The 23,664-nt window shown below is 36.5% G+C and overlaps 1 protein-coding gene across 9 annotated transcripts in view; it reads right to left on the bottom strand.

Moving 5' to 3' along the window:
- FBXW11 (F-box and WD repeat domain containing 11) overlaps positions 1–23,664 on the bottom strand; it is a 130,823-nt gene that overhangs the window by 77,483 nt on the left and 29,676 nt on the right. For 5 of the 9 annotated variants that reach the window (XM_082456465.1, XM_082456464.1, XM_082456463.1 and 2 more), the window contains one exon: positions 16,509–16,610. The exons of the other annotated variants lie outside the window; for them this stretch is intronic. In XM_082456465.1, coding sequence (XP_082312591.1) covers positions 16,509–16,610 — 102 coding nt within the window. The remainder of the gene's footprint in view (positions 1–16,508; positions 16,611–23,664) is intronic. 9 annotated transcript variants of the gene reach the window in all.

Here is a 23,664-nt window from a genome sequence, read left to right as displayed (position 1 = left end):
TTAGTTTGCATTTGCTAAACTGCAGAACTTTTTAATAAGTGCTGGGACAACTGGTAAGCCATTTGGAAAAAGATAAAATTAGAACACTGGAAAAAATATTTACAACGTATGTCACAGGTAAAAGGACTTATATACCTAAATTTTTCTTTTAAATTGAGGGGGATAAAAATTACCAAAATCCCAAAAGGAAAATGAGGAAAGGACATGGACAGACTTTTTAAAAGATATAAAAACAACCCTTAAATAAGAAAAGATGTTCAGACTTACTCATAATTAAAGAGATGCAAATTAAAGCTACACATTTCTCACCTAACACTGGCAAATATTTACAAGTATGACAAGACATTCTGTCAGTAAAAGAGTAAGGAAACAGGCACTCTCATATACTTCTGGTGGGAAGGCAAATGTGTACAACCCTTCTGGAGGAGAATTTGGCAATATCTAACAAAAATACGTAAGTAGCTTGATGTTTTCATCCGGCATTACCTCTGATCCTGTATCAACCTTTTTTTTTGTTTGTTCATTTTTGGTTTGTTGGGGGGTTCTTTTTTTGAATTTTATTTTATTTATTTTTTTTATACAGCAGGTTCTTATTAGTTATCTTTTTAATACATATTAGTGTATATATGTCAATCCCAATTTCCCAATTCATCCCTTTTGATCCAGTAACACATTTCTAGGAATTTTCCCTGAAGATACACTATAATTAAATACTATGAAAACACATATGCACAAGGTAAACATATGCACTGGAGCCCTGTTTGCAATTTAAAAAAAAACAAAAACAAAACAACCTGCATGCTCATACGTAAGATTCTAGCCGAATATACTATGGTGTATCAACACACAGTATGCAGCCTTATGCAAGAATAAGAAAGGCCTCTATGGGCTAATACAGACTAATTTTCAGGGTACATTTTTAGGTGAAAAAAGCAAAGTGCAAAATAGTATCTACCTATATACTACCCTTTGCATAAGAAATAAACAGAAATAAGAAAATATACATGTGTGTACCTGTTCCTTAGTGCATAAAGAAACCCAGGAAGGATAAACCAGAAACTAAAAAAATTGGTTACCCAATGGAAACAGGATGGAAAGAACAGAGGAATGGGAACAGGACAGAAAGGATGACCTTTCTGTATTGTTTCTACTCTTAGAACTGCAATACATGCTTTATATACTCAAAAAAATAAAATCAACAATGATTGGGAGAGAGAGATGGAATATCAACAGAAACAAACGAACCTAAATACATTTCAATTGAATAACATAATCATACTTAATGGTGAGGAAAAAATTAACCCAAGTGACTCTGGAACTCAGCAGTTAGAATATGTAGCCAAAAACAAAAGTTAATTGTAAAGAAATATTCAGTATGGTTAGTAAATTTATTTTTTAGTGATATAGGTAAGCAATTCTAAAACTACTGAATATGCATTCTAGAACTGAGCAAGTGAGTAAATATACTGTGGAAAACAGGAGTCACTGTTTCTCACTGTTAGAGAAGGGAGTTACAAATATGAAAAGGGCTACCTTAGAAAACTAGAATGAAATCTGTAAGACTGGACTAGAACTATCACTGCGAACTCGTGGTTTTTTAATACATAGAAAAGGAGGGAGTTTTTTTCACAGAGACAAAATTATACATATATTACCTAACACTGTTGGCTGAGAGAGCCTATAGAAGCAATGACATCCCAATAGCACTAAGCACACTTACCAACCATATCTAAATACCATTCTTCACAAAAAGAAACCAAGGCTCCTTACAGAATTGACTAATTCCAGGGCTGACTATGGGAAAATACAAGATGAGCCTGGAAAATTTTTTTTGCCCCAGAAAGCAAGAAGTGATTAAAGAATTATGAGGATAGATCAAAAGGATACAGGACCCAGCTTGAAAGGGCATGCAATGGCCAAGCTTTGAACAATCTGACCATCAAAATACATAATCATAATAACAGATTATAACCCACTGAAAAAAATAAGAAACCACAAGTCTGTAAGTGAATAAACTGAGATTCTAATGAAAAGAGGACATTTATACAGTTTCAAAGTACCTCTCCACAAAATACTTAATTACAGAGAGAAAAAGGGTAACTTTATAGTGAAGAAAGCTCCTAGATACCACCTTCCTCAAATAATCAAGATGACCACCATTAGTAACAAGAGAAATCAAAATCATGTACTACCTAATAAGATGCAAAGATAAAGAACACAGCGTCACTTCTGTGATATTCCTTTCCAAGATGTATAAACTAAATTTAATCATAAGGAAACAGACAAACCTCCATTGACAGACATACTACAAAATAACTGATCTGTAATCTTCAAAAGTGCCAAGGTCACAGAAGTCCAGGAAAGCCTGAGAAAATGTTCCAGATTGAAAGAAACTAAAGAAGTATGACAACTAAAGGCGGCTTATCATTCTGAACTGGATACCTTTGCTACAAAGGACATTATTGGACCTTTGATGAAACTCAAGAGACTGAGGACTGGATGGTAGTAATGTATCCAATGTTAATTTACTGATTTGATTCTCATATTATGATTATGTAGAACATCCTCCTTTGTAAGAAATATACACTAAAACACTAGAGCATGACGGAGCATTCAGTCAGCTTTACTTTCACACAGTTTGAGAAACAAAAAGTTCTTAGTACTGTACTTACAAATGAGCTCAAGATTGTCTCAAAATCAATAAGAATAAATCTTTCAATGGCTGGTTTGCAATAACTAATACCCAACACTTCGAACTGTGGGATCATAACCCTAGGAAAAAATTGTGCTGAAATGTTTTGTGCCTTTTTCACCACCACTGTCAGATGACTTTAGTAAACATCTCAAACCAGTACTGACTGAGGACACTACAGGCTCAGTGTCTTCCCCAAGCCATTCACTACTAGTTGACAGGGATTCATCCATCCGTCTCTTTCCTGCGAACTCTACCAGATCCCTCTGGGAAATGTTTCTTCTGGCAAAGTTTTTACTTTGAAATTAATTAGGTGATGGTTTCTTCTGGTTACCATTACTCTAATCCTTAATTTTTCATTTCCTGTTGTCTTATAGATGAAGGATTTAACATTTGCCTTTTACTCCGAATTAAAAAAGATGGAAGCATGCTATAATATAAGAGATTTTACAAGGACTTCAGTAAGCGACTCCTGGTTTTCTAAAGGGAGAATGGGGTAGAAAGAACCTTCCTTTACTAGGGTAAACAGTTTTCATATGCCATCTATCTACAAAGATTGGCAGCTGGTTCTTTGTACTACCGGGTCATAGCACAGTGCATGGCACACAGCAGGCAGTCAGTAAAAATGTACAAAATGTATGGGTGATTCTATACTTTCTGTATTTTCTGAATAACCTCATCTAAACTGAATAATCTCAATTTTGAATTCTAGTCAGAGCACCCAGGCATTTCAATAAGAAGTTGGAAAATGTCTCTCAAGTCCTTTATTCTTGGCCAAGCATATCCAGTATTATTAGATCTTATTTTAGTAGGCCATGCCTTAGCTGACTCAACATATACTCAAACTGCTCAGAGAGGAGAGCTGCCATTTGTGAAGAGGCCTGTGAATTTAGAGTATTCTACTGAATCACACAAATCAGCCTTGTTAAATTTTTTTAGAATAATAATGTTCAATCCCAGTGAGGGTACAATGATATGCAAACCCTCTGGAAAACAATTTGACAGGATATATACAGTACATCTCCTAGGAATATATCCTAGGTAATTAAAAATGACAGCAAAGATTTATGCAAAAAGATGGAGATTCGTTTTTAATAACTAAAAGTGAAGAGTTTAAGCACCCAGAAAAATGTCAAATTATGGGCTGTTCATGAAATATGGTAATTTCAAATTATGAGAATTTTTAATGATAGGAAAACATTAACACAATAATTCTGAATAAGTGTACAAAGCATGTAAAGTAAAGCATATAAAGTTATATATATAATCATATACATATATAATTCTCAGCTATGTAAAGCATATGCAAAGACTAAAAACTCAAAGACAATATGCCAAAATACTAAGAATGGCACTCCCTAAATTGAGGATTATTTCTCATTTTTCTTTCCACTTTTATCCCAACATTCTACAATATGCATGTACTACTTTCATAATCAGAAAAGATTTTTTAAGCAAAACAACAATACAATAAGCTATCTTTCAAAGAAAAATCAATTTTTACTCAAGGAACTCCCTTCAACTCACTTGAATACCTGGATTCAAAGAACTCAGAGAACTAAGTCCAAAGTAGTTCTGGCTATGACAGCAAATACCACTACCCCATATAATCCCAACAAAGCTTAGAGACAGCCATTCCTTCACACTCCAGTTTATTCTGTCTGTCCAGGAACTATTTTAGAAACAGGTGAATTTGTCATTCAGTGACAGTAAGACATGACCCTTTTCTCATGGAACTTGGGATTCTGATGGGGGAAAAAGACAACAGACAAGAGGAAAAAAACAAACATGGAATGTAATTTCAGGCAGTGCTAAGTGCTATGAAGAAAAAATAAAGTAGGGTAAAGGAACGGAGTGAAAAGCAGGAAGCTATTTTAGATTGGGTGGCCAGAGAAGGCCTCTAAAGAAGAGATATTTAATCATGCACACTACTGGTATAACAACATAAATAGCATTCCTATTGCGTAATTGTCCTAGAAAACCCTATTTACAACTTAAAATACAGATAATCGTCTCTATGAAAATAGTTTCTACTTTAAGAGGCAAGATGGTGTATTGGAACCAGAGAGACTAGGTTTAAATCCTGGCTTTGCCACTTAGTAGGTGTGTGCCCTTAGGCAAGTCGCAAGCTTTCTTTCTCAGTTTCCTCATGTATAAAACAGACATAACAAAACCTAGTTCATAAAATTTGTTCAGAGGATTAAAAACGACAATATATGGGAAAGGGCTTAGTAATGTGTCTAGCGTTAAGTGTTAACTGTGAGTTCCCTACACACTTACGGTTCTTCCACAAAATGAGTACTATGTACTGAATGACTCTTTATGAAGAATCATTACTGAAGCATTTCATTATTGCAAGTAGACACATATCATATTTTTATCTTCCCATACCATGGACTCCAAAGTCCAAATCACCTCTGACTAAATGGTTATTAGATATTGGTGATATAAATGATATCGGCTTGATAAGACTGGTATCATTTTTACTAATGTCACACTCACCTTTTCTTTCTTCATTTGGTCATGGACTACCTCTGTTCCCATTTGTATCCCTAACTCCAAAGATTGGCCTCTTTTCATTCACAGTTGTAATGGTTAATTTTATGTGTCAGCTTGGCCACAACAAACTTGGCCAGCTGTGTGGTCAAGCATTAGTCTACATGTTGCTCTGAAGGTATTTTGTAGATGTGATTAACATTTATAATCAGTAGACTTTGAGTAAAGCAGATTACCCTCCAAAATGCAGGTGGGGCCTCATGTAGTAAGTTGAAGGCCTTAAGAGCAAAGATGCTGCCTCAAGACTGTAAAAGATAAATCTTGCCTGCATTTCTGCTTCTCTGCCACACAGATTTCAAATTTGCCAGTCCCCACAATCATGTGAGCCAATTCTGTAAATTATCCATCTATCCATTTATCTATCTACTACTGGTTCTGTCTCTCTGGAGAACGCTAATACACTGGTCAACCTTACGAGTTGGTCCCCCTGCTTCCTCTCTTCATTCTATTATCTATACAGCAGCCAGAGGTCCTATTAACACATTAGTCAGATAAATTACACCTCTCGTCAAAATTCTCTAATGACTTCCCATCTCATGCAGAATAAAAGCCCCAACCCTTGGGGTGCCCTACCCCCCGCCCCCACTTTCTCCATAGCACTTCTTACTACCTAAAATACCATGTGTTTCACTTATTTTCTTTCTTTTCCCACTAAAATTTAGGTTCTAAGACAGAGTGGCTTTTTGTCTATTTTGTGCACTCTTGTATTCCCAGCCCCTACAATAATCCCTGGTACACAGTAGGAGCATCATAAACATTTGTTGCTTGAAGAATAAGCAAATGAGTAAACAAAGTGTGATTTTTTTTTAATGTATTCTTTGGGCTTTCCTATGTTTTCCAGTTTTCTACACTGGGCATTTATTTGTACTATCATATACTGAGATAATGATACTGAGATAGTATACTATCATATGCTGAGAATAATATAAATTAGAATAACCATTTTGGTGGAGGATAGGTCAATTTTTTGGGTTTTTTTTTTTAATTAATTAATTAATTTTTTAATTTTTAATTTTTGGCTGTGTTGGGTCTTTGTTGCCGCACACGGGCTTTCTCTGGTTGCGGCAAGCAGGGGCTACTCTTCGTTGCGGTGCACAGGCTTCTCACTGCGGTGACTTCTCTTGTTGCGGAGCACGGGCTCTAGGCACGCGGACTTCAGTAGTTGTGGCACACGGGCTCCGTAGTTGTGGCACGCAAGCTCTAGAGCACAGGGTCAGTAGTGTGGCACACGGGCTTAGTTGCTCCGCGGCATGTGGGATCTTCCCGGGCCAGGGCTCAAACCCTTGTCCCCAGCATTGGCAGGCAGATTCTTAACCACTGTGCCACCAGGGAAGCCCTCGGTCAATGTTTAAAAGCCTTAAGAAAGTTCATATCCTTTGACTCAGAATTTCTCCAATGAATAATACAACCTAAGAAATAAGTATAGACTAAAATTTAATAACCTTAATGTCCATCAGTAGGAGAATGATTAAATTATTGTACATCCAGACAATTAAACTCTACATAGTCATTTATTAAAAATGTAGCCCTAAGTTTACTAATGTGAATCATATTGGTAAAAATGGGGTTATAATTCAGTATACATAGAGTATAAGCCTATTTATAAACTAAACTAAACAAAACATACACAAATACACACATACATAAAAATAAAATGTCAAGAAGAAAAAACAATGAATGGGCACTAAAATGAAGTGAGATTATGGCTGAATGATTAATTTCTTCTTTATACTCCTCTACTGTCCAAAATTTTTGCAGTGAAAAAGTGTTACTTTCATAAACAGAACAATAAAAATAAATCAACAGAAATACATAAAACCAGAATTCTTACAAGCAATAAAATAAAAGTCTGTAGTATGAGGTATATTGTGTCATTTTTGTTGAAAAAGTAAAAAGGCATTTTTTAACGTGGCCTGAATCCCATTTACCCACCGCCCTATCCTCAAATTACATATACTGTTAAACCTTACTCAACATGCACACTACCTTATCCATCACGCACACTGTTTTGGAAACCATAAATTAAAAGTGTTAGTAAAACAAGGCGTAGTTTTCATTTTCCCATAGCAGAGGCTCTCTTCCATGGAAAATATATGTGATTTCTTGAGTGCCTAAAAATATGTATATGATCAATGAAATTAATAAAGTGCTATTTCTTGAGGGCTAGTACTATGTGCCAGGCATTGTGCTATCATTAAAACTTTCTCCAAAATATGAATTTACTTGTTGCTTCAAATTCTGAGATCACCAAGTCACCCTATATTCAGAAAATATGACATGGAAATCACTAAAAAAAAAAAAAAATTACCCAACAATTTCAATTCACAGTAAAAACAGGAAACATCACTTCTTTAGAAAAATGCTAAAATGAATCTTTCTGTTTGGCACTTTGAACTTTCAAAGCTTATCATCATTAACAGGACACTTTGAAACCAGCATTGTATGTATGAAAGACAGCATGATACACCGCGGACCATGACAAGCCTAAAGAGGTTAATAACTGATGATGATACTTGAGAAGTAAAGAAGAACAAAAGCTTGAAAGAGATTTCTGTGAGTGGGCATCATCAGATACAAGGAAATGAAACATGAGCATATGATCTCAAACCAATGGGGGAAAAGCGAGATCAGTAAATAGTATGCAGAAAACAGTGTGGCCATTTAGAAAGAATGTGGATCCCTGATTCATAGCATATACCAAAATAAATTACAGAGAAACGGAAAGATTTAAATATAAAACATAAAGCCATGAACCACTAGAAGAATGGTAAAGGAAAAGAATGACTACAGATGGCCAACAGGCACATGAAAAGATGCTCAACAATGCTAATTATTAGAGAAATGCAAATCAAAACTACAATGAGGTACCACCTCACATTGGTCAGAATGGCCATCATTAAAAAGTCTACACATAACAAACACTGGAGAGGGTGTGGAGAAAAGGGAACCCTCCTACACTGTTGGTGGGAATGTAAGTTGGTGCAGTCACTATGGAAAACAGTATGGGAGGTTCCTCAGAAAACTAAAAATAGAGTTACCATATGATCCAGCAATCCCACTCCTGGGCATATACCTGGACAAAACTATAATTCAAACAGATACATGCACCCCTATGTTCATAGCAGCACTATTCACAATAGCCAAGACATGGAAACAACCTAAATGTCCATCGACAGATGAATGGATAAAGAAGATGTGGTACATATATACAATGGAATACTACTCAGCCATAAAGAAGAATGAAATAATGCCATTAGCAGCAACATGGATGGACATAGAGATGATCATACTAAGTGAAGTAAGTCAGAAAGAGAAAGACAAATACCATATGATATCACTTACATGTGGAATCTAAAATATGGCACAAATGAATCTATCTATGAAACAGAAACAGACTCACAGACATAGAGAACAGACTTGTGGTTACCAAGGGGGAGGGGGTTGGGGGAGGGATGGACTGAGAGTTTGAGATTGGTAGATGCAAACTATTACATACAGAATGGATAAACAACAAGGTCCTACTGTATAGCACAGGGAACTATACGTTCAATATCTTGGGATAAACCATAATGTAAAAGAATATAAAAAAGAATGTATAAATGTGTATAACTGAGTCACTGTGCTGTACAGCAGAAATTAACACATTATAAATCAACTGTACTTCAATAAAAAATACATTTAAAAAAGAAAAAAGAATAAGTATGATTATATAAAGAGTAAAAATTTCTTTCAAAACCTTCTTCAAAGCACAAAGCATTATAAACAAAACTGAAAGGCAAATGTAAAACTAGAGAAAACACTTGCAATAAGTGACAGAGTTACTGTATTTAATATATAAAGAATTCCTACAACTAAGATTTTTTTTTAAAAAGTCATTTTAGAAAAATGGAGAAAAGGTATGAAGAGGTAACTCATAAAACAAGAAGTAGAAATGGCCAATAAATAAATATGTATTTTAACATTTTCATTTATCAGAATGGCAAAAAAATACAAAATTAAATTATCCAATGCCAGCTAAGGCATATAAAAAGGGACTCTCTCATCCGCTGCTTTTAGGAGTATAATCTGAGCCAGCCTGTCAAAAGTACAATTTAGCAACCTTAAGTGTTTCAATGTGCACATTCTTTCACCTAAAGAAATAATCACAGAAGTATACAAACACTTAGCTACAGTGATGTTCTTCTCAACATGGATGTCTCAAAAATTGGAAGCAGTCTTGACAAGGAAGGGAAGGTTTCTTAAAATCAGTAATATATATATTAAATGGAATATTACGCAGTGATTTTTAAATGATGGTAGAAAGTCTTAATTTATCATGTTACTATTTGTCACTTTTTATTATTAGTTTAAATTGGAACAAGTATAGGTTATTTTTAATAATATTTTTAAAGTAAACCTTAAACATTTTTAAATGATATCCAGAGCTTATAGAAATAAACTAGATTATAAACTGGTTCACCCTCCATGAAAATGATTTAGCCTCACCTATCAAAATAAATCACTGCCCGTTTTGTAACAAATCACTGAGCTATATAGTTAAGATTTCTGTACTTTCTACACATATATTATAATTCAAAGAAGAAAAAAAAAATGTACTCCTCGCCCTCACTGCCCCCAAATCTATGGATGATAAAAGTTGGTGAAATTTCCACTGGTGAAAGAGTCAGACTTTACAAAACCTGGGGACATGTCTGCCATATGACAGTAAGTAAATAAAGAGGGAAAATCCCAGTAATTGTTGGCTACATCATCATCCTATGAACAAAAAACCAAAACATGCAACGGTAGACAACATTAACTGTTAACATTTGTTGCGGGGGGGGATGGAAAGGAGAGATTATCACTTTTCTGTATACAGACAATTTAATAATAAAACACTGATACTCCTTGATCAAGCAACTGTACTTCTAGGAATTTATTCTACAGACATAATCATGCAAGCCTAAAGGGATATGTTCACTGAAATTAGCAAAGTGCCATAACAGAAAAAAAACTGAAGCCTAAAGTTCCATTAATAGGGAACGGGATATACATATATTTTTAAATGATAAAGCCAATATGATGAAATATTATTGCATCCGTAAAAAAGAACAGGGTTTATATGATTTTATATGCTGATATGGAAAGATGGGCAATGTATCTTACTAATTGAAAAAGTTATTAATTGAAAAATAATATGTATAATATGGTTCTATTTCTATTTTTTTAAGTTTCTGTCTAAAGGATAATGGGAAACTCAGAAGTGATACTTTGGGAAGTGAGACCTGGGTTCAAAGGAAACTTTACATGTCTTTTATAACCTTCGGTACCAGTTGTACTATTTTTTTATTCTTTGAAACTTTTTTATATTTTTTTTTTCGCTGACATAAAACAGTGATTTGTCAAACTCCTTTTTTTTAAAGCTATCTTAGATTTGTTTTAAAATGCCCCAGAAAAAAACAAAGTTCAAGAAAGAGAAAGTTGGACTAAGAATAGCATAATTTTGAAAACTGTTCAAGGCTGAGTTGAATGGATCGCTTTACTTTTTTGTGTGTTTAGAAATTTCCATAGAATTTTTCACATAAAATCTTACTAAGAGTTTTGCTATATAATACAGATAAATCCAGAGCTATTCCAGGTGAGTAAGTGAGAGAGGCATTATCCTTCTAGTGACTCCAAAGTCACACTCTGGGGTTCCATGGGACATTAAAACACCATTCTTATAATCATTTTCATCGCCACAATAACAAAGAGAACCTGCACAATTTGATGAATTCCTCCCTGCCCAACAGGCAGGAGGAAGACAGACCTTAAAACAGCAACAAATGTTCTCTCTGGGTGGTGAGGTTACCAATGGATTCTTTTTTTTTTCCTTAAAAAACTATATTTGTAAATTTTCTTATACAGGGAAAAAAATGTGTTTTTTAACGATCATAAAATACTACACTCTACCACTGAAAGGTTACTCCACACCTTCACATTATTGGCCCTAGAGTGCAACAGAATAATGAACAAGAAATAATAAATCCCCAACGCTCATTAAAAAAAAGACAGAGACATTGAGTTGGAACAGCCATGTGTGACCTTAGGAGACAGCCCTGAACAAAACAAGAACACCTGACAGCAGGGGCCATATCATATCATATGCCCAGTCTTTTATCTTATTCTTATCTTGCCCTGGACTCTAAGACTGGAATTCCCTCTTCTTGAATAGGGAACCAGGGGCAAGCAATGAAAGAAATGGATTTTCGTTCCTCAACAGCAAGCAGCTGGTAAGGTGTAGCTGTTATCTCCCCTCTACCTCAGACAGACAGATATAACTATCTCCATGTAAAGGATGAGGAAACCGTGGGTCAGGAAAATTAAGTAACTTGCCTAGTGTCACAAAGCTATTAAGCATCAGGCAGAAGACTAGAATTGAAGTTTGTCTTCTCCAGAATCAGGATTCTTTCTACCAAGCTATCTCCCTTCTCTAAAAAATATTCTCTTACGTTGGTAGCTGTTAAGTTCCAACTGCAGTGTTCTCAAACCAGTGTGTCTCACTATATATATTGAAAAGAAAAGAAACAAGAAAGGCAAATGTCAAGAAGTTCTATTAATAACTGCCCAACACTATCCACAATGGAGCTAGACGAGAGGCACTAAAACTTGATTCACATGACCTCTGCTGTCATTTCAAGCAATCAGTCCAACTCTTTAAAAAAGCTTATCACTAACACTCTTCCCAACTGAGAGCTTGCAAATGGCATTCCCAAGAAAACTTGTCAGTTCACTACATGGAACCTCTACATTCCAGGTGCATTAGCTTTCAACTTTTTAATGTTAAAAATAAAGAGGAGGAACTTCCCTGGTGGCGCAGTGGTTAAGAATCCGCCTGCCAATGCAGGGGACACAGGTTCCAGCCCTGGTCCGGGAAGATCCCACATGCCGCGGAGCAACTAAGCTCGTGCGCCACAACTACTGGGCCTGTGCTCTAGACCCTGCGAGCCACAACTACTGAGCCTGCGTGCCACAACTACTGAAGCCCACGTACTTTAGGGTCCATGCTCCACAACAAGAGAAGCCACCGCAATGAGAAGCCCGCACACCACAATGAAGAGTAGCTCCCACTCGTCGCAACTAGAGAAAGCCCGCGAGCAGCAACGAAGACCCAACGCAGCCGTAAATAGATAGATAGACAGACAGATAGATAAATGTATTTTAAAAGTAAATAAATAAATAAAGGGTAATTGTTTCTACCCAAAAATGGCAGTTGCCAGGTTAAGGTCACTACAGCATGGTGACCAGAACACTGGCTTTGCAGTTATCCATCCAGACCTAGGTTCATAACTTAGTTCTGCCACTTAAATAAATGTGTAACCTTAGGCAAGTCAATTCAATTCCATAACTTCGTATACAAAGAAGCCAAGATAGATAACTTCTCCATAAAGGATTAAATGAGATAACCTAGTACCTAGGGCCCAACACTTAAAAAGAAGGTGGAAAATAAATGATACATATATATAAATAATACATATATAGTCATATATATATGATACCTATATGATAATTATATTATCATATATATGATACATACATACATGGTCTGAACTCTTGATTATATGATGTAACAATCAACTGGTTGAATCTGGTTATCTGAACCAACTAAAATATTGATTCAGTTCAGGTTAGTTCAGAGACAACAAGATATTCTAGTTCAACTGTTCTAAAAAATGTTGAGGGTTAGTCCTAGTTCAAAGTGTTTCACTTTTTTTTTTATTTTGGCTGCACTGGGTCTTCATTGCTGTACACGGGTTTTCTCTAGTTGCGGCGAGCGGGGGCTACTCTTCATTGCGGTGGCTTCTCTTGGTGTGGAGCAGGGGCTCTAGGCGCGCAGACTTTGGTAGTTGTGGCTCACGAGCTCCAGAGTGCAGGCTCAGTAGTTGTGGTGCATGGGCTTAGTTGCTCCGCGGCTTGTGGGATCTTCCCGGACTAGGGCTCGAACCCATGTCCCCTGCGTTGGTAGGCGGATTCTTAACCACTGCGCCACCAGGGAAGCCCAAAGTGTTTCACATTTTTTAAAAGTATGTATGTATGTGTGTGTATATTTCCATGTATATGTGTGTGTGTGTGTGTGTGTGTATGTGGCTAACTTCAGAATTTCATCTCTCACACACACACACACATACAGGGACTTCATTTGTGGTTCAGTCTAGATTTTTGTTCACAGGTCTGCTTACTACAATGGGTTCCTTGAGAACAGGGAACAAGTCTGTATTGCTCATCTTTTTATATACCCAGCACCAGTACAGGCCCTGGCACATACCAACTGTTCAGTAAATATTCATGGAATTGAATTTTCAGAAAAGCCACTCAGGAAACTCACTAGCTTTAGGATTCAGGAGGGCTCAGCTTGGCAAAGGGAATGCAATTTCCCCCACTATAGATATTTGGCAGGTTTTCTTTTTTTATTTTCAGATAATGACTAAACAAGCCACACACTGGATATCGCAATAGTAAAGTTTTCACAAACAAAACTAAAATGGAAAACTCTAGAAATAGTAGCATTCCAGTGTAGAGGAAAGAAAACCAATTTTGGAATCATGCAAATCTTGGGTTCAAATGCTAGCTCCACCACTTCACAGATATGTAAAGATTAACTTGGGTCCAATCACACATATCACCTCTGAGACCCAGTTTCTACATCTGAAAAAATGGGAATAATAATACCTATCTCATAGGGTTGTCACAAAGCTAATATATGTGAAGCCCCAAGTACAATTGGTGGTGATTTTTTTTAACAGTTTTATTGAGGTGAATGAGTGATTTTAATTTTTTAAGTCTTTACTATTCCTTTTCCCCTCTCACAGGTGGCAGAAACTATGCCTAAAGGGAACTACAGTACTATCTTTACTCCTGCTTTTCAGAAGGTACACTAATTCAGCCATATATCAATAGATAGGCTAACTGGCTAAAGATGCAACTGTTCATGGGTCCAATGTGGTAACTTTAAGGGAGGCCCTTTCATGCAACTCCAGAGCCCCACCAAAGTCAACCAGGCCCTTTGGGTAGCCTGTTCCTTCTCTTCTTAATATGGGCTTGCTGAGAGGCATGCAATGTGAAGCAAAAGTCATCTTTGTGATAAACCTAAGATGTAGCAAATAAACAAAAGGCATTCTTTGAAAAAGCTCATACCCAAATTAAATTTTAATCACTAAGTTTTAGCACTTGTTTGGATACTGGAGGTAGAAAGGAGAAACACTAGTGTTAAAATAATATGTAAAACCAAGGGGGAGAGAGAAAGGAAGTCTTCCGGGTTCATATACATATGTTTACTTTCCATTCACAAATGGAACAAAATAGAGTAATGATTTGCTAATTTCAATCAGCTGAGTACATATTTCACTTTACTGTGCTGCATACTCTATCATAAACTAAAGAAAATAAAAACCTAAGTAAATAAAACTCCCTAATACACCTCTGAAGACAATATTTGTTCCATTCACATTTCAGTGAATATCATTCAATATTTCACCTTATTTCAAGGTCCAATCAAGGCAAAGTTTACATTTTTTCTCTTAAATGATTTTCACTGGGAGGGATGAGTCAAAGAAGAACTTTTAACACATTTGGGTTTCCATTTTCAACAAGGTAGGAACCCATATTTCCTCCCACTCACCCCACCTCCAGAGAATTCACAATACTGTTACTAAAATATATTGAATAATGCCTTCCATCGGTCAATTACTTTTAACTGAATGCAATAAAAATAATCTGCACATCCAGACCTCATTAACAGCTACAATTCTTCGCCTGCTTAAATTTCTGGAAAAAAAAACTAGAGCAGTCCACTAAAAAGCAAACTGAAACATTCAAGTAAGCATCTTCAGAGAAATAGAGACAAAGATGTACACTATTACTATAATGCAAATATCCATTATTTAGCACCAAGGAGAGCACATGCAATAATGTCTGCTATTTCAAGAACATTTTTGTTAAAGGTACATCACATGCAGGGAAGCCGCTTTTCCAAGGATAAACATACATAACCCTGCAGCATCGCTGAAACACCCAATCCCTGGACCCTAAGAGTTGTAACCCAACTTTTTATACTGACCCTAAGACAGCTGGATCTTACATTAAATTCACTCTCTAGTTAACCTCTCTGTTAGTGAGGTTCCAGCACAGTTTTCTAAAGAAAGCAATCTGAATCAATAACCACACCAATGCTGCTCAGAATGTTTGCTCATAAGCAAATAAAAAGCATGATCCCAATATGAAGGAAATTTTTCTCCTTCCTGGCCCCCCCAGCTCCATTTAAAGACTGTAAACATGAATAGAAAGATAACCTTGAGAACAGTAAAGTCACCCATACCATCAATAATATCCCTCTAATTCATTTCCTGATTCTACAGTGTTTTCCTAAAACAGGGCAGTCTCAACAGGATGCCAGGAATTCAATATTGCTTTTTAAAGATATATCAAACTGTCTGGAATATACAGTGATGAAAACTGAATACTGCTACTGAAACCATACTAAATTAAATACATGCTTTCTCTAAACAGAGCTTCCCCAATAAAGTCACAATGTTTTCTGCCTTGGCTCTCTTAAAATCCATCCCAACAAGTGAGGTCAGTCCAGCTGCACTCCTGCTAATAGCTTTTTTCTGGAGCAACCCCTCCCACACCCCAAAAGAGTTTTACTTTTATCTGTGGAATTCTCTGCCAGCCTCGGCCTGGAAAACTGGGTGTACCCTAAGGACAGGTGTGGGAGGTGGCCCAAACTGATAGTTATTGCCAGCATAAAGCCGTGATCTTTATAAGCTTCAATTTGAGGCTTTGTACCATTAGTGATTCTTTCTCCACTCCTTTATGGAAGGAGGGAGAGAAAGCAAGCCAAAAAGATGAGTTTCAAAATAGAAAAATCACCACTTGAATTATGAAATCCTCCCAACTCAACAAAGAACTGTTGAAAGTAGCCAAATGGAAAATGTCAAGGTTGTTTGGGTACATGCACAGCTATTAAACATGAGAATCACAGCTTCAAGGTGGGGGTTGGGGGGATAAAAAGCAGGAGCAGAAAAAGAGGAGCAGAACAGGGCCCAGCCAAAGACCCATTTGCTCAGAAGGGCCCCTCCTGGCATGAACTCCTCCATGTGGGGCACCCAGGCTGGAGGAAAGCAGAGGGTTACACAGAACATTTAGCAGACTTAACATTGGATTAAACACACTACTGCAAGTTTCAACAAATGTTCATGGTATACGTAAAAAACACATTTACAACAAGAAAGAAGAGAGGCACCTGGAGACATCTGACACTGGGCATGCTCTGCAGGCAACTCAGTGCGCACATGCTCTCTACCAGGTTGGCGCAGCCTAGCCACAAAGACCTTGGCACAGAACACTGCAGGATGACAAAAAGGAAGGAAGAGAAGAAGCAGTTAGAGGCCGCAACAAATCACTCCTTCACACAGGCAACTTGAATGTTAGTTGGGCAGGGGGTGCACCCTTGGCAGCTTGGAGGTCAGGGGTGGTAGTCCAACAAAACTTACTGAAACCTTGGGAGAGGGCCCACTTTCTGTCCTACGGAAAGGAGGTTTCTGCTGCCAACCACTAACTCCTCAGGATACAGTGAACAGAATCAAGAGGGAGAGAAAGAATGTTTAAATGAAAACCACTAAAGGGAACTGTAAAGTTTGAGTGCAAAACAAGATTATGGTGAGACTGTCACTCTAACTTCATAAAAGTAATGGTTTTTGGTCTATGTCATGTAATTATAATTGCTATCATTACATCACCTACCATGTGCCAGGCACTTTAAATGTGTTCTCTAATTCCCACACCACAGTGTCAGGAAACTGAGGCTCAGAGGTTAGTCATTTGCACAAGGACAAACAGCAAAGGAGGGGAGAGTCAGAATTTCAAACCTTGATGGCTGCTATGAAAGCCCACATTCATTCCACAAGACTATGATGCCTCTATTATCATTGATCACCTGAAATTTTATCATCTGCGTACACTTTTGCACATCCCTAAATAAAATTACAGGAGACCTAGAGACATAAGGCAAAAAGAACAAGAAAGATAAGCGATAGATTGACTGATAGATACAGGAAATAAAAGAGCTGATAAAAACGCATCTGATTTTGAGTGTCATCCACATCTCTGCCTTCCCAAAGGAAAAAAACTTTAGAATAATCATGATTTTCATTTTGGACTTTGCTTACAAAGTTCATTTGACACAAGTAAGAATTAAAAGCTTCTTTCATTTACCCATTCCCATTCCTCTTTCAAGAGCTTGCTGGTTTTAAGGGAATTAAGAAAAAAAGTAAAATATAAACATATGCATTATGGCTAGTATTTTTAAACCATTAGATTATTTATGGTATTCAATAAGTACTTTTTCAGACCTAAGGTCAATTAACTTACTCTGGCAAAATCAATAATCATGCCAAAAAAAAAAAAAAACCAAACCTGAAGGTGGGTGTTTGGGTTCAACCAAAATACTGCAGAAGCCTCAGACCCAACCTCATAAACTTGTTTATTCTAGCTATAATTAGGATGGTTAAATATACTCACTTTCCTGGGACAGTCCAGGTTTACACTGGTCCCAGCATAACTTTCACTCTTCAAAGTATTCTGGTTTGGTAGATAAATTCTATGGTTACCCCGACTATAATACAAACAAAGTCCACTATGCTTGAAATCAGATAGACCTGATTCCTTCCTATCCAGCATCTGTACTTTCTAGTTATATCTCACCTATAATGTAACTAGAGTATTGAGATTATTTAGAAAAGGTATTTAAAGAATACAAAACCAGAAGACTCAAATGGAATAAAAAAACTGAGCAGGTTTTTGGTAACAATGAACATGCCATACATTTCCAATAGTGTGCTTTCATTTCAAAGCTTCCCATAGCCAATATAGTAAAGTATATCACTGATACTCCAGTCACACATATTCTGCCACTCCAACACTTTCATAGAGTGCCATAAAAGATGCTGAATAAATGTTTGTATAATATAATGAAAATAGCTGCCATTTATCAAGCTCTTGTTATATGCTAGACAGCTGACATAGTAAACCCTCACAAAAACCCTTGTAAGACAAGTATTATTCCATTTTACAGATGAGGAAACCAAAGACCAGGCAAGGAGAGCTTGATTTGTTGAAACAGCAACTTGTCCAAGGTACAAGAAAACAAGGGCTAATTGATGGCAGAATTAGGACTAGAAGTTAATCCTGCCTGACTTTAAGCAAACATCTTTTCTTTTTACTACAACAAACTCTCTCTATCCAGAGATACCTAGCAAAATGTTTAGGGCAGAGAAAAGGCCCAAACACATTACGTATGTATACACAGATCACACACATTATTTAATTTAAATAAACTTCCAACATCCTCATAGCTCAAGTTAAGTTTCTTTTTTGGAATCTTTGTAGTTATCCAAATCACAGAATCACTCAGATCTGAGAATAGAGTTTAAGGATTATACTTGTATTCAGCAACTAATACCAAATTAACACCAAAGCTCATCTGCAAATCAATTTTCATTTATTCACTAAAAACAGATTCCCTCTGCAAGGTTTAACATGTATTTCCCTCAAAGGGTAAAAACCATGAAGGCATAACGTACTGTACCCTGATTAGATTCTGCTAATAACTTGAGATCCAGAACTTAAAAAAAAAAAAAAAGGACCAATTTTCACATTCAATAAATCAAAGAATCATAGACTGTGAAAACTGTAAGACCAATTAGTTCAAACTTCCACCCCTGATTTCAGAAGTGAAGAAACTAAAGCCCGAAGAAGAAAAGTAATGATCTTCCCAAGGTTTCCTAATCATCTAATGATCGAATTAATACTTATAAGAATATGGAAAACAACATAAAGAAAAACTTCTAAGAACTTAATTTCAAAATATTAAACGTTTATTACAAGTATTTTTTAAAACTTGATATTGAACCTGTATAGCCAGAAAAAGATTTTTAAAGGACCCTTCGAGGGTCCAGTTTCCAAGAACTTATCTTTATAACATCCATGGAAGATACTTCGGGGTAAAGAGAGTGATGCCAGTGTTCATAACAAGTATTAGAACTGCCCTACTTTCACACTCAATTACCCTGAAGCTAAACAACCAAGCACAGTGCTGAAAAATAGTCTTTACTCAACAGAAAATGCCACTCTAGGAAATTCATCCATCTTTTAATAAAGTCTATACCTGCTCATCTAAATAAGGCTCCTCTTAGGTCTAATGGTCCAAGAGGACATTGATCTAATTTGAAAATAATGGCTAAACATAAAAGTTCCATATTTATCAACCTAAGAGCATTAAAATACAGCTCTGACCACAAGCAGTAATTGATTCTTAAAGCTGCTAATTTTAAACTTTGGGACCTGGTTGAAAATCCATGTTGACTATTGTGGAATAACTATTATCCATCACTCTTTAACTGAATAATGTAAAGATTTCTTCATATAAGCTATAATCACAGTGCAGACTATTATCTCTCTTTTTCTTTTTTTTTTTTTTTAAGCTAACAGTGGTCTATCTTTAAACTTCTGGAACACTATCTCATTGTTAAAATATGTCTGAAGAATTTACCCTGATACCGTGGGTATTTACCAATTTTAACAAACACTTATTGACCTACGTATTAAGCTAACAACAATACAAGCTAAGCCTCTTTCCTCTTGAGACTTCAGCCTGGAGCTCAAGAGAAACCCAGAGGGATCACAATGGGGATGCTTAAGAGAGGCCTTTCAGGGGTAGAAAACCCCTAAGAAATGTTTGTTTTAATTTCACATTTAGCTACTTGTAATGACCAATATTCTAATTTAGGGTTGTTCACAGAGAACAGGAAATGATTCACATGGGATTCTAACATCAACAGCAAATACCCAATTAGACTGATTATATTTGTATGTTCTATAGCCAAAGAAAATAACATTAATCAAGGAAACTGATAGTGTTTATTAATTTTGTCATACCCACTGTATAATCAAAAACCAAAATCAGGGCCACCATGCTGAGAAACACTATAAGACAAAAAGAATAATAGCTTTTGGCATTTTTCAAAAGCAAAAAGTTATTAAAAGAGGTAGGAGGGAAATGTCCTAGGCTCTCTTCCTATTGCCATAGGAACCACAAATCAAAAGGGAAAAGTGGCTGCAAGCACCTTGCCTCTGATTGGCTAGCTTTAAGAAGAACTCACAAAAGCTAACTTTGGTCTGTGTCTAGATGGAATTGTTTTGAATATCTTGCCCTGATTCCTTCTCAAAGAGGCAATTCTTTTAAAAGCTACTCAAAGAGGTATTTTATGTTAATCGTCTCTCTAATGTCACTCTGATTTAGAAATATGCCCTATAAATCCCAATTTTTTTCTTTCCACAGAACCATTACCAGCTTCTTCTATCATCACGATTGAGATAAGCAAGTTGAGGGGCTTAAATACTATTCCATTCAACAAAAAACTTACCTGACCTTATATCTGCAGACAGAAACGCAATGTAGACATTCTCTCTCTCCTCCAGCAGCTTACAGGAGGGAATTTTGAGAATGTGCCATGTAAATACACACACACACACACACACACACACACACAAACACACACACACACACACACACAGTCTTAACACACCCAAAGGAGGAAAATGCCTGAACTAAGCCATAAAGGATGAGTAGGAGGCAGCCAAGGGAAAAAGAGAGAGAGACACATTTCCGGCAAAATAAACAGCATTAAGCAAAGCCAAATAGCTAAGAAATGGCAGTCCTATTCAAGTATCTGCAATTAATTTAGCATGACTAAAGTATTTAAGTGTGAGATGAGGAAAGCCTGATAAAGAGGGGCCAAATCACAGAGGACTCCCCTATACCATTCTATCGAACTTGAGACTTCATCCTGCAGGAAAACAGCTCTTAGGCTGCGTGCTATAGCTCACCAGTAAACAGCCAATCCTTCCCAGGTGTGTGGTCCAATTTTTTATCAACGTGTATGAGATTTTTTTTTTTCCCTGCAATTCAGTATACCTACTGCTTCAACAATATGTGTCAGAGGAACAGAAGCAGGTCATGCAACACACTGGCAAGTGTGGGGGTGAGGTTCTTAGACTAAGAGGTAGGAGATAAAGCATAATATCAAGCCAAAGCCAAGCCAATTCAAGCAAGCATCAAAGAAAGATGCTGTTCTCTAGAACATGTGGGGAACATTTGCCACATGCAAGAATAGAGAAAAAAGAAGTTGGCTCAACAGTAACCCAATGATAAAGAAAGGAAGTAAACAGTATACAAAACCTGTATATGTTTTTATAAATATTGTGAAATCAGAGTGTTTAGAATGGTTTAAGTCCTTCAAATGAGACATCAAAAACTTTAACATTCAAACCATTGCTAGAGACAATGATGAGACAACTATTAAACTTTTAAGCAGAGGAATGACCTTTGGCAGCTGGAGTGAAGCATAACATTAAAGAGAAGTTAGAAAGATAAGTCTATTAGAGAGCCTAAAGACAGCCCCTCATTTTTATTTTACAACTAATGCAAATTTCTTTCAGCTGGGCTACAAAGAGTAGAAACAAGAGCCAACACTTACCTTTGGAAGTACATGTCTAAAGTCAATTTTTTTCCAATAAAACTCCCACCATAATACAAAGAGTGCCATGATAATGAAATGGGAGCTACCAAATACAGAAGGAATGAGAGAAAAGATCTATTTCATAGTAATCACTTGGCGATAACACGCTCTCCACTGGGAATCTCTATCCAGGAGTGGGGATTTGGTCCTGAAGAATGATACAGTAGGTGGGCTCAAGGAGATTATGAAACTCCAGCCCTCTAAACCTAGATGTGAAAGCTACAGAGTATCCATTCAGTTTCTGCTGGAGGCTGTCCTCATCTCAAAGCAAATAAAGCAAGAATTAAAGTTAATCCAAATTAGGAACTATCCTATTGTGTCTGAATTCTCAGACTGTTGCTTTTCAAGAAGCTGCAGTAGTTGTAATGAAAACAGGGCCACAAAGCTTTTAAAAGTGTCTTCTAAGAGTCACAATGTAGGTTTCTGCTCTTATAATGTTTGATGGCAGCCTACAAGAAATAGCAAACTCTCACCAAATAATTGTATTGTTTTTAAAACTAAGAACCATAATAATCAGGTTGTAGAATTATAAATTCTACAACCTGATTAACTTTTGTTAATTCATAGTTTAAAGCTATTTTCCAAAGTGTTTTAAAGAACTGAACACTGGTCCATGCCTCAATGTGTGAAAGGCTTTCATCTCCTTATAATGGTATTTTATTATAACAGAATTTGACAGTAACCATGTGACATGTAACCAAGAACGTTAATGCTTTAATTCTTAGCAACTGTACTGTAGAACTACATATTTATAGATAAGGCACCACAGGGTATTTTCAGGCTGGGATATATGTTAAAGGAAGAAAAGGGAATGGGGAGAAGGAGGCAGTGGAATGAGAAAAGAAAAAAGGATAAGAATGAGGAAAACTGAAATTTACTTTCTGCCAAGTTTTAGAGACGCAAACCCAACCAAACTGTAGTGGAATCAGGATTCAAAGCCAGAGCCCAAACTTTCCTTAGATCCTACTACTAAAAACAAAACAAAAACCCCAAAACTTTCAATGTCCAAATATCTCATCTTATATGATTATCTAAAATAAGATACCAGAACCCAAAACTAAAATGGATCTTCACAGTTTTCTTTGGTAGAGGGATGAAGGGTAATTTTTCTTTTCTTTCTTACTTACTTACTTACTTACTTACTTATTTATTTATTTATGGCTGTGTTGGGTCTTCGTTTCTGTGCGAGGGATTTCTCTAGTTGTGGCAAGCGGGGGCCACTCTTCATCGCAGTGCGCGGGCCTCTCACTATCGTGGCCTCTCCTGTGGCGGAGCACAGGCTCCAGACGCGCAGGCTCAGCAATTGTGGCTCACAGGCCTAGTCACTCCGCGGCGTGTGGGATCCTCCCAGACCAGGGCTCGAACCCACGTCCCCTGCATTGGCAGGCAGATTCTCAACCACTGCACCACCAGGGAAGCCCTCTAATTTTTCTTTTATAATTTCTATTCATCCATATTTTCTAATTTTTCTCCAATGAACATCTAGTACTTATAATAATATTTTAATACTACATTGTATAATTTTAAGTGATGCTTTATTTTTGTTTAATTATATAACTAGTTATATAAGTTGTTATAAGTTACAAATAGTAACTTGACAATTTAAATAAAAACAAATTCTTTTCCCAAGAATTAATTGAGTCTATCTCAAATACCTGTGGTTTAAAATGCGTTAAAATGCTGAGTGCTAGAAAAATATTTTACCTAGTGACCTTCAGAAACAGCTGTGAGCATCAAAACGGTAACAGCTTATTCCTGCGTAATTTCAAATGAAAAAAAATCATCCTTGTCCACTTCACAACTACCACTCATGACTCAAAA

Source organism: Balaenoptera physalus (assembly GCF_965194825.1).
Source record: "Balaenoptera physalus genome assembly, chromosome: 3".
NCBI lineage: Eukaryota > Metazoa > Chordata > Mammalia > Artiodactyla > Balaenopteridae > Balaenoptera > Balaenoptera physalus.
This window is presented reverse-complemented; position numbering and strand designations above follow the sequence as displayed.